Source organism: Colias croceus, chromosome 3 (assembly GCF_905220415.1).
Source record: "Colias croceus chromosome 3, ilColCroc2.1".
Lineage (NCBI taxonomy): Eukaryota > Metazoa > Arthropoda > Insecta > Lepidoptera > Pieridae > Colias > Colias croceus.
In genome coordinates, this window is record NC_059539.1 from 9,150,838 (window position 1) to 9,162,423 (window position 11,586).

General features: G+C 33.5%; 2 protein-coding genes across 2 annotated transcripts in view; both read right to left on the minus strand.

The window, feature by feature from the left end:
* Positions 1 to 339: 339 nt before the first annotated feature.
* The window catches only part of LOC123706227 (mitoguardin), a 45,947-nt gene continuing 34,700 nt past the window's right edge, over positions 340 to 11,586 (minus strand). The window contains exons 4-10 of the mRNA XM_045655402.1: positions 6,528 to 6,694; positions 5,935 to 6,123; positions 5,343 to 5,452; positions 4,776 to 4,944; positions 2,218 to 2,322; positions 1,752 to 1,880; positions 340 to 1,362 (exon numbers count right to left, since the gene is read on the minus strand). Of these exons, the coding sequence (XP_045511358.1) occupies positions 1,045 to 1,362; positions 1,752 to 1,880; positions 2,218 to 2,322; positions 4,776 to 4,944; positions 5,343 to 5,452; positions 5,935 to 6,123; positions 6,528 to 6,694 (1,187 nt within the window). The 3' untranslated portion in view covers positions 340 to 1,044. The remainder of the gene's footprint in view (positions 1,363 to 1,751; positions 1,881 to 2,217; positions 2,323 to 4,775; positions 4,945 to 5,342; positions 5,453 to 5,934; positions 6,124 to 6,527; positions 6,695 to 11,586) is intronic.
* On the minus strand, positions 8,756 to 10,420 carry LOC123706229. Its single transcript, XM_045655405.1, has 4 exons — positions 10,261 to 10,420; positions 9,830 to 10,030; positions 9,439 to 9,742; positions 8,756 to 9,198 (listed from the first exon to the last, which is right to left on the minus strand). The coding sequence occupies exons 2-4, from the start codon at positions 10,028 to 10,030 to the stop codon at positions 8,921 to 8,923; spliced, it is 783 nt and encodes a 260-aa protein (XP_045511361.1). The 5' UTR covers positions 10,261 to 10,420; the 3' UTR covers positions 8,756 to 8,920.

Here is an 11,586-nt window from a genome sequence, read left to right on the forward strand (position 1 = left end):
TAACAAACATTCATTAGCTAGGCTAATGCAGATCCACACTTGAAGCTAAGGGCTCTTAACATTCATATAGATACATGATTAGGTATTCATAATTATTACATGGAGATTAAATATTTAATGGCAGAGCAATTACGATATGATATACATTGTTATAATGAAAGTACACAGTTGAATGTACATAATATGATTAATATACTTACTTAAAACTTGACAGCCTTTAAACTAGATAAAGAAAATGCGTCAATTTAAGTGACATAAATTATGTAATTAAATCATACGCGCTGCAAACAATGTTTTGAATTCAGCAATGATTGATGAAGTAAATAATGTTAATGGAGGTAAGAGATACATTTGTGTTATCTATTTTAATTTATAGTCTGTGGCCATAAAAATGCACATCAAGTCAACACAGGAATGTTGAATATTACTCCTTATTTTATTTATGAGTAAATACGAATGTAATGAAATGATCCTGTAGAATTGAGCTGCCCATAACTTAATTAACGGTAACGCTGGAGAAAGAGGCTCTTTATTACATTTAATTAAAAACGTTGAATAAAAATGCAATAACTATATTTTCATACAATAAAAAAAGTAACTATGATACAAAACGTTGAAATAAATGCATTTAAATACTTAAGTTGTAGATGAGAGACGTTTTTAACTAATGTAATATACCTCTTAACTCAAGCTCACAAACACCAAAATATGAAGTTATTCTAGCCATCTAGTGTAGAAACACCATTAGGTGTTTCTACACTAGATGGCGCTGATATACATTTATAATAGAATCCATGCGATATCTCCCGATTACATCTAGAAAAGCCTACACCTGAGTCTATAATGAATAATTTAATATATTTTGATATATCCTTACTGGTTTCGCACTTTCCAATAAACATATTTATGAAGCAGAAAACCAATCTGCTTGAAATAGTTGTTTCTTAATAATAAATCTGAAAGATAGGCCTGTGGGAAAATGCGAAACAAGTGTCTTATACAATATGGCCATAAACCGTGACATGATTTGAACATTTAGCTTATCTAATAATTTCGCTCGGACAACTTCTCTGTGATGTTAGCGGCCCGAGTTCTGGCGTGTTGCATGATGTCCACGGCCAGGTCTTCCACAGTAGTGTACCTAGACTTCTGGAAACTGAATAAGTCTGTGATGAAGCCTACTATTTCCGATTGGAAGGATACACAGACGTCTTTTAGCCGTTCTCTGGGTCCTAGGAAGCCCCAAACAAGAACGGGTAGAAGGTGCTCGGATATGGAGTAGAAGTGGGCCATGAAACCGTCTTGGTATTGTAGGTAGCGCCGCTTCGCTTTGATCACGGACCACACTGCTGTTGTTAAGGCCTGTAATTAAAAAAGTCTTATATACCTATATTTATTTGTGTAATAATCAGTATTAAAAAAAATGAGCAGTGATACAAATTCTAAGGAATTCTATTGATTAAGTACAAGTGACGTAATGGTAGGAGTAAAAAATATATGAAACCAGAAGCATTAATTTTTAAAAATTATTATATGTAATACCTTACCGCCCGAGGCTTCGCCCGCTTTAACTTAAACCTAATAAATTATATACTAAAACCTCCCTCTTGAATCACTCTATCTATTAAAAAAACCGCATCAAAATCCGTTGCGTAGTTTGAAAGATTTAAGCATACAAAGGGACATAGGGGCAGAGAAAGTGACTTTGTTTTATACTATGTAGTGATATAGAGAAAACAGTATAAACATACCGTCTCTTTGAACCCGTCGGAGAGCCAGCGGTTGCGAACAACGGCCAGCACTGAAGCCGGCGGAGAAGCCAGGTCTTCGAAGGCATCCAGCAGAATGTAGTCCAGTACCACGTCGTAGAATGTCAGGACCTGGGAAAATAAGTATACATCTATTATATACTAATATTATAAAGAGGAAAGGTTTTTATGTATATGTATGGTTTTCACGCATAAACTACTGGACCGATTTTGATGAAATTTGGCACAGACTATATTTAGACCCTGAGAAAGAACATAGGCTACCTTTTATTGTGAAATATGTAATATGTGCCACGGGCGAAGCCGGGGCGGACCACTAGTAGTTAATAATTATGGAGCTCATGATTTAACATGAGATTCTTTGGTATTTTTCCGACGGTAAAAATAAAGCATAATCAGTATTTTTAATGAATAGATGAATACACACTACCAAATATCGACAACCCACCTTAACACCCTTGCTTGTCAGTTCGCTTTCTAACACAGTCCAGTTGGCAGCATCCGTCGTCCATGACACCATTTCTTCATACGCGACTAGAAATTCTTTAGGTTCCTGAAAATTAAAAACATACACTCCTCCAGTTAATTGTGCTGGTTTATTTATTATAGAAGATATAATTTAGAACCTAAGCTACTAATACTCATTTTTAGTTAGGGTAGGTGGGTATAATGATAGTTATACCACAGTATTACCATATTTCCTACAGTATGGCGACGAATGTACTTGTGCAGAGAAACGGAGGGGAACTGGCGGGGGGTCGGGCGACGCGGGCCGCTCTATCGCGAAAGGACGACGCAGTCGTATTTTTTGTGTAATAATTTTATTATACATAGGTACTTACATATTCTATTATGGCGCGCACAAACTGTTCCGTTTACGGATGTATTGAAAATACATTGAAATCCCAGAAGGAAACAATATTTCAGAAAGATTGTATTAATTGTATCTGTTGAATTAAAATCAAAGCTATGTATATGTTGTCCTCATTATTTTCTAATCAGATTGTACATCCCAATGCGAATGCATTACTTAGTTAAATGGTATAATATACAATTAAGAACATCCAAAAATAAAGTGTCCACGTAAATAATATTTAGCAGTGCATTATCTGTAATTAATAATTATATATTTATGAACAAATAATTACATCAGATTTAATAATCGCAATTATTTTGAATGTACATGAATAAATGATTTCATCATAATATTAATAATCACAATTGTTTTATTTCCCATTTGTTGCAACCCTAGCGTATTTTCGTGTGGCAGCGTAAGTACCTACGCTGGCGGCGGCATCGCGCGACATCAAAGGCGTTTCCTTACTGTAGGAAATAATATTGTAATACTGTGGTTATACTGTCTACTTCAATCAGTTATTTTGCCTGTTATATCTATACTAATATTATAAAGCTGGAGTTTGTTTGTTTGAACGTGCTAATCTCGGGAACTACTGGTCCGATTTAAAAAAATATTTCGGTTTAAAGAACTTTATTAATCTCATAAACAAGAACAATACAATATGATCTTTTACAAATATGAGAAATAACAATTTTGCAGCTAGTATAACACAATCAGCTGTCGAAATTAGTTAAGTATGTCTTTAATTTATTTTTAAAAATATTAATTGATGAGGATTCTTTAATTGCTTTAGGCAAGCTATTGTACAATTGTGCTCCCTCAAATCTTAAGTTTCTCTTACCGTATAAAGTTCTTATAAATGGTAATTCAAGGTTATCACTCTTTCGTGTGTGGTATTTGTGGGATTTTATGTTTAGTGTTGTGTTTTTATATTATTAGATAGAATATTTTGAATCAGTATGCAAGTGTGATATTTATATAATTTATTTAAATCAAACAATTTGGTACGGAAGTATAGATCCTTAGTTGGCGTTAAAAAATTAAAGTTAAAAAGAATTTTTACTAGTTTGTTCTGCGTAATTTGTAGTTTTTTTTTAAATTAGTAGGCGCCGATTGCCCCCAAACTGGGATAAGATAATCTAGATGTGGTTTAACAAGCGTGTTATAGATACTATAACGTAATTTAAATGGTATATATTTAGCCGCATTTCTTAGAGCTCCTGTAAGTGGTATTAACTTAGATCTCACATGGTTTATATGTGATTTAAATGTTAATTTATTATCCAAGATTAGGCCAAGATATTTTTCTTCATTAGATCTGTTTAAAGGTTGTGAGTCTATTGTAAGAGGTGGAAAATAAGATATTTTTTTATTTTTGGCTGCATAGATTACATAAGAGGTCTTTTTTACGTTAATTGTCAATAAATTTAATTTAAACCAGCTATTTAATAGATTGAGATCATTTTGAGCAACTTTAGTTAAGTTGACTGCTGAATCCCCGAAGTAGAAGAGACAAGTATCATCAGCATACAGTGATATGTTCCCTGACAATCCAGCGCTACCAATATCATTGATATATACCAAAAAAAGCAACGGTCCTAAGACAGAGCCCTGAGGGACTCCATATTTAATTTCGGCGAGATTCGATACATAATTATTAATTTTTACTATTTGATACCTGTTGCTCAGGTATGATCAGGTATGATGTTTTCGGTGTTAGAAAGCTCATTTATCGAGGAAGGTTATAGGATATATATCATCACGCTACGACCAACAGGAGTGGAGCCACGGGGGTGAAACCGCGCGGAACAGCTAGTTAGTGTATAAACAAATAAAGATCATCAAGATCGTTGGAATATATCTTGAACACATACGAGTACCTAGTATACATATTTATACAAAATAATTGATAATGCGCACACGAATATGTTAAAGTGCGTTTGCGTAATAAAAGCTACATATTAAGCGTGCGTGTGTCACCTTACCTGTGTCACCTTTTTACTGATTTATTTTTCCTATATCCCAAGGTTGCCTGGAAGAAATCGCTTTTAAGCTATAACGCCGCCAAATTGTACATTTATTATAAGTTTCTGTAAATTTTGTTTTTGTGTGCATTGTACAATAAAGTGTTTTCTATCTCTATCTACCTTGTCAGCGAACAGCAGCAGATCGGTGAGCACCTGCCGACCGGCATCGATGAACCACGCCCAAGCAGCGTGGTCGCGGAAGACGGCGCGGAAGGCGAGGCGCACGCCGTGCAGCTTGCACAGGAACTCCGCGTCCGAGCCGCACGACAACACCTCCGTGCGGAGCGTTCTGATACAGTTAAAGTACCATGAGATATTGGTACAGATTTAAACTTAAAGGCGGCTCGTACATCGTACGATCCTATACGCAGAAAATTTTTTTTAGATATAAACGGGACGTTGAGGGACGGGACGGGTACGTACGAGGAGCGTAACTTCCGAACCGCCATTAAGTTTGAATCAAACTGTACTTGTTTCTTACTTTATTGTTAAGTTACTACTTAATAAAGGCGATGTGTTCAATTTTGATTGTCGGAGGAAAAGTGAACAATAAGATCTAAAAATATATTTTTTTAATGTATTTAATATGAATTCTAATAGAGATCGGGACGCAACTTATTTTGTATTTGATTTCATTTTGATTTTCTATAAGATTTAAATTGTGAAAAATATAACAAAAGAAAATACCTATAAGGTATCCCAGTTTCTAGCTGCTTAAGACCCATTTGATATAATTCTAGATTTTCTATTTCTGGCACTGTTTCAGCTAAATCGTCGAAGTCTCTGAGGTCTGCAACCTGCAACCACACAAATTTTAACATTACAATTAACTATTATTAAACTGATAATGCAACAGACATAGACAATAGACAATAATATAATGGGTGCAAATTAAAAACACTGCAATAATCCTGTAACATTGTGTACTAAGTGAAACTAAAATAAGTCAATTTTATTGCCTTCTTGTTCTGTAGTTATTGTTATCATTAATGTTTATCATGCCTCATAAAGCCTTGTATCCACTTGAGCGGCTCGGCCAAATGAGCCGCTCATTCGCCTGAGCATGCTCAAGTGGATACAAGGCTTTAGATAAAAATCGAAGAAAGACGAAATTTTTAAAAAAAATTGTTCGCACGTTACGTGCGTGCGTTACGAACGTGCAATACCGCAACAGTTGTTAATATATTATGATAATATGAAAATTTTATAGATGACTTTACATTCAGTAAAATCTGTTTGAATCAAAGATCTTAAACGTCATTTTTTTTGGGATAGTGACCTGATCCTCAGCCGAGGCGAAGGACTCAGCGCTGGAGTGCAGCTCCTTCGTGCGGTCGGAACCTGCGTGCGTGTGTGTAGAGAGCAGCCGCACGCGCGCGAGCGACCCTTCCCCGGCCCCGCCCCCGCCACCGCTCTCTGAGCGGAACAGAACCGACCGCTGGTCGAGGAACAGGAGCTCGCAACGCTCCTGGAAAATTAGAGAAAGAAAATAATAAAACACTAGACACACATTTTAAAATAGAAATGGGCATTGGTTGTTGTTTAATACAAGATAAGTAGTAAGGTGTCTTCGATCGCAGACATGGTGGGTTTAAGAATTTGGAATATATAGGTTTCTTTACCCTCCCTTAATAAATGTACCATTTAGGATGATAAACTGGTGAATCCATCAAGTCATTTTTTAAATGAAAATGAAACATTGTTATCATGTGCGTCTTAGTGGAGGATATGCCGTTGTTCTACTTGAGTTTTAAGGTACCTACATCTAATTAATCTGTTTGAGATTTTGTCATTGGCCCAGCTCTTTCAGTACGAAATTTTAAATAATATTATGTACGTCTTCCTGTAATGTTGAATAGTTGCAAATGTTACCTGTAGCAAATAGGCATTTTGTAGCAGTTCCTGTATCTCTCTACAGAACTCCGCCTCCTCAGGCGAGGTGAGTGCGAGCGTGCCGGCGCCGCCGCCTCGTGCGTTCACCGAAAATGCGGCCAGCGCATCTTCCCAGTAGTTTATACTCGTTTCCAGAGCTTCCATACCTTTTTGAAAAAATAATAAAATTTTAGGTTGTTATATTTATCGAATGGAATTCATAAAAATAACTGGAAATCACTGGAAATCAAATGAGCAGCCACGTACAGGAAATTCTGGTAGCTGGTATATACAGTGGTGGACGTTTAATTAGAAACTCGTAACACGATGAAGTAGTCATCAAATTCATTTAACATTTATGTATTAACGTATTAGAGATTAAGTATTATTTCATATGTAATAGAACACCCGTTTATCTAGTTTTATAAGAAATTGCTTAATTTTAATCAAACGTTAGCTTAAATTAATAAAATTAAACAACTTTAAGTGAAGTCTGATTTCCGAGTATTTTCAGTCTGGACAACAAATTAGAAACAGCATGGTTCGAGTGTTCCAAAGTCAAAACCTGTTGAAATGCCGCCAATATTTTTTTCTTCTACAAATATTTGCACCGTTTTTTAAACATTCCATCTAAAAGTTTCTGAAAATTAATTTGCTTTGCAGTATAAATGGGTAAAAGTAAGATTTGTGACCCATCAACAAGAAAAATAATTTTAAGTTTACATTTTGACAAAAACTGGAGTTACAGGAAAATTGCAAATCATTTAGAGTGTTCGATAAAAAGATATTCAATGCTACAGTTTATTTAAAAGAGCATGGTACTTCTGATTAAGTGCCTAAAAAAGCTCGACCATGAAAAACCACTGCACGCGAGCATAGGCAAATAATTCTTTTTGCAAAGATGGATCCATTTAAAAGTTCAAATTCTATAATAAAATTAGTTTTTTCCGAAGACGAACCTCGCAATGTGTCGATGAGATCGGTTCGCAGGCAGTAAGTCGAGGCAATTTTTTTTGGGAGAGACGCCAGGAAAGTACAGCTTCTTACTAGGCAGTACAGGGAACAACGATTTTCATTTACTAAGAAATATTGCTAGTGGACAGTCCGCCAGTGAAAAAGTTTTATTTTGGGATGAAACTAAAATTAATTTAATCAATTCTGATGGCAAAGGATACGCGCGTCGTTCAGTTAACCATGCCTTAGATAATAAATAAACAGTTCAGCATGGCGGAGGAAACATTATAGTATGGGCACGTATGGGGTTGTTTTTAGACTGTTATAATCTTTATAGACAACAACGGCTTTACAACATCGTGGCTTAGATTGTATGAGATTTTAACACGTTTGCAAAAACATATTTTCTAATACAATTGGAACCTTTAAATGGATCCATTTTTGCAAAAAGAATTATTTGCCTATGCTCGCGTGCAGTGGTTTTTCATGGTCGAGCTTTTTAGGCACTTAATCAGAAGTAACATGCTCTTTTAAATAAACTGTAGCATTGAATATCTTTTTATCGAACACTCTAAATGATTTGCAATTTTCCTGTAACTCCAGTTTTTGTCAAAATGTAAACTTAAAATTATTTTTCTTGTTGATGGGTCACAAATCTTACTTTTACCCATTTATACTGCAAAGCAAATTAATTTTCAGAAACTTTTAGATGGAATGTTTAAAAAACGGTGCAAATATTTGTAGAAGAAAAAATATTGGCGGCATTTCAACAGGTTTTGACTTTGGAACACTCGAACCATGCTGTTTCTAATTTGTTGTCCAGACTGAAAATACTCGGAAATCAGACTTCACTTAAAGTTGTTTAATTTTATTAATTTAAGCTAACGTTTGATTAAAATTAAGCAATTTCTTATAAAACTAGATAAACGGGTGTTCTATTACATATGAAATAATGCTTAATCTCTAATACGTTAATACACAAAAGTAAATAAATTTGATGACTACTTCATCCTGTTACGTGTTTCTAATTAAACGTCCACCACTGTATATGTATATTATGAAATCAACATAGCAAATGCAAATTTAACATAATCTCGCATCCACAACACACATTTTATTAAAATCGGTTTAACCGTTTAGCATGAGTCCTATCCTTATAGATTTGTTACCATTATGGATTTGTGAGCCACCGGTTGATAGTTCAAGCCTCAAGGAATGGCTATAAAAATTTATGTTTTGTCATCAAAACATACAAATAAAACAAATAATTTTTATTTAAAAGTGTTTATTTGGTAAATAAAAATAATTTAATGTAAGTATATTAAATTTGTACAAATAAAAATATATGGCAAGATGGCTCAAATATAACATTGCTTGGTTTCAAGGAACTGAGCTTTGTGCTGAAAATACAGTGTATGTCACAATAATCTTCTATTTTATTACAGCAATACAACTTCCTTAAAGGATCTTTCAGTCTGACTAGAGCTCTGTATGTGTTGTATCATATCATGTACCCCACTATTGAGATCTTGTATGGTCCCAGCTAGGGCTGTCAATGTATCTGCTATTCTATCGTCTAGCATTGATCTGCGTTCTTCTTGTGAGCGTAATGTACTGGCTATTGATTGTAAGGCATCCGCCATTCTCTCTTGTGACGCTATTCTACGTTCTTCTAAATCTAACGCCCACCGGGGAGGTGGTGTAACTCTGGCTTCATCTGAAAAAATAATAAATTGAATGTTATTAAAATTGATATACTTACAGTTCAAAGTAGAATAAATTATTTAAAAATTTAAGAAATGCTAAAAAATACTGAAAAATATTTATAAACATTGAAAAATTGAAATCAAAATAAAAATTTTAGTCCAGTGACAATTTTTTTTTTACAAATGTGATCAACAAAATTAAAAAAACCAAGCCATTATTTTATATATAAAAAATACATCATAATAATCACCTGTGTGCATTTTAGAGTTATTGCTACTAATAGACTGTCTAACTTTGACTTTCACTGGGACGGATTCATCTATGCTTTCATCGTTAGAAATTTCCTCATTATCTGAATTTTCTGTTAAGAAGTTTTCCAATTGCTTGGATGATGAGACTGCAGCACTGACTGAACCTTCTCCATTTAGTTCCAACACCCTTATTTCTAGATCATTAAGTGGTACAAATCTGCTACTACTAGCGTTTGGATCAGATTGAAATTTCTTAGCATTCGCAGCTTTTTTTCTACATTTATGCCGCCATTCAAACCAATACTGTAAAAAAAGAACAAAAAATAATTAATTAAATTCATTAAAAAGCCAAGAATTATTTAGTTTAAAAATTGTTTGGGGATATAATACCTTCTTCCATCCATCGGGTGCTTTTAAAGCTCCTGATTCAACAGCATTCAGCTTTTTAGCCAGCACTGCCCATTTGTGCCGCATTGCCTGATGGCTCATGGGTGCACTTGGCAGCAAACCTTTGGACATGTCTCTGTTTGATTCTAAAAAATCTATTAGGATTTCAAGCTGCTCTCTAACTATTCTTCGAGGTGGTGCCATCTGAAACATGTAAAAAATGTATTTGCAAATAATTAAAATTAATATGAATTAACTAAGTACATAAAACAACAACTTAATATAAAATTCTTGTCAAAGGGCAAATTATTTAAATCAGGTAAGTACATTGAAAACCCTTTAAATTCATGCTAAATTATTTTAAATAATCAATAAACTTTAAATATTTAAGTTTAATAAAATCTATATAATGTATTAAAAACCAACAAACTTACCTTAACAGTTCATTGGCCTTACAAAATAATAAAATTACAAATCAATACTCTCAAACTCAACAAACAGACTCAAACATAAAATCAAATAAATCGCGCGCTATTTGTAGATTTGACATACTCAATTTCTTTCAAAACACAAACTACAAGATGATATGTAATGGCGACCATTGATTCTATCGAGTTTATTTCAATCATGTTTGTGTACCATGAAGCTAGCAACTACATACATTTTAGGTTACTTATTCCGTTCATAGATGGCGTCAACCGACGATTGAATTTCTTTTTATTAATTTTAATTTTGTTAAATATAGGCATTTGATTAATTATATTAACATCTAAACATTAATTCACAATGATTAATCAATTAAGAAGTATTTTAAATATTCGCATTCAGACTATAAATAAAGAGCGACCTCTAGCAGCGAATAGCAATACCAACAGAAACTAAGCCCTTATATTATCTATAAAGTAGAACAGATGTCGTGATAATACATTTACCACATCAATTTTTTTTCTGTTACAGAAATAATAGAGCTCCAAATTAAATATTTTTTAACAAAAAACTAAACCATCTTCAAATTGTAAGAACTGGACAAAATTTAAATAGCACAAACCGGAAGGCAATAGCAAAGACTAGCAATAGCTTTCAAATAAAATAAGAATCATCAAAATTCATCTAAGAAAACAAACCAAATAAAAATATAGCGATAGCGAACCATCCGGATTTAACTATATAACAGAAAAGAAAGTATTAATTGGGTTTACATTTTAAAATATATGCATTTAAACATGTTGAGTTTTTATATAAAATACAATACGATTCTCATTTAGCACTTCAGAATTCAAAAACATGTGATTTATATTTATTTATGGACGTGTTAAATAAATCTATCTGCAGCAACAAAGCGAGCATGTCGTTTACTATTTTGCCGACCGTCATATTATAATTCGTAACATGATTTTATAATAAAAAAAAAATGATTGAAAATATCAAGCGATAACAATTTGCATGATAGCTATTACGTATACGTTACTTTTTAACATCTATGTCAATTCAGAATTTTAGCTTGCGCAATTTCAAAGGATTATTATTTATTACCTATCAATGTTTTAAATTTGAATAGCAAAGAGCCAAAAAGGTTGAGAAATGCGGCATGATTATTGTTTTTTATTCACTGTAGATAGAGATTTCATTTCTGCTTGAAAATCATTTACCTACAAGTAATTAAAAAATCTGAACGAAATCTCATTTCCCTGGCTTATTCATACTTCATAATATTAAAAGGATATGTTAAGTGTTGAGTTCAACATGGTAATAAATTCATT

What these genes read in the sequence shown, in the direction of transcription:
- LOC123706229 (XM_045655405.1), bottom strand. Translation starts at nt 10,030, where the DNA reads ATGGCACCACCTCGAAGAATAGTTAGAGAGCAGCTTGAAATCCTAATA. An exon ending in CACCCGATGGATGGAAGAAG is followed by an intron (nt 9,743 to 9,829) that starts GTATTATATCCC and finishes CTTTTTTTACAG; the next exon opens with TATTGGTTTGAATGGCGGCA. An exon ending in TAACTCTAAAATGCACACAG is followed by an intron (nt 9,199 to 9,438) that starts GTGATTATTATG and finishes TTATTTTTTCAG; the next exon opens with ATGAAGCCAGAGTTACACCA.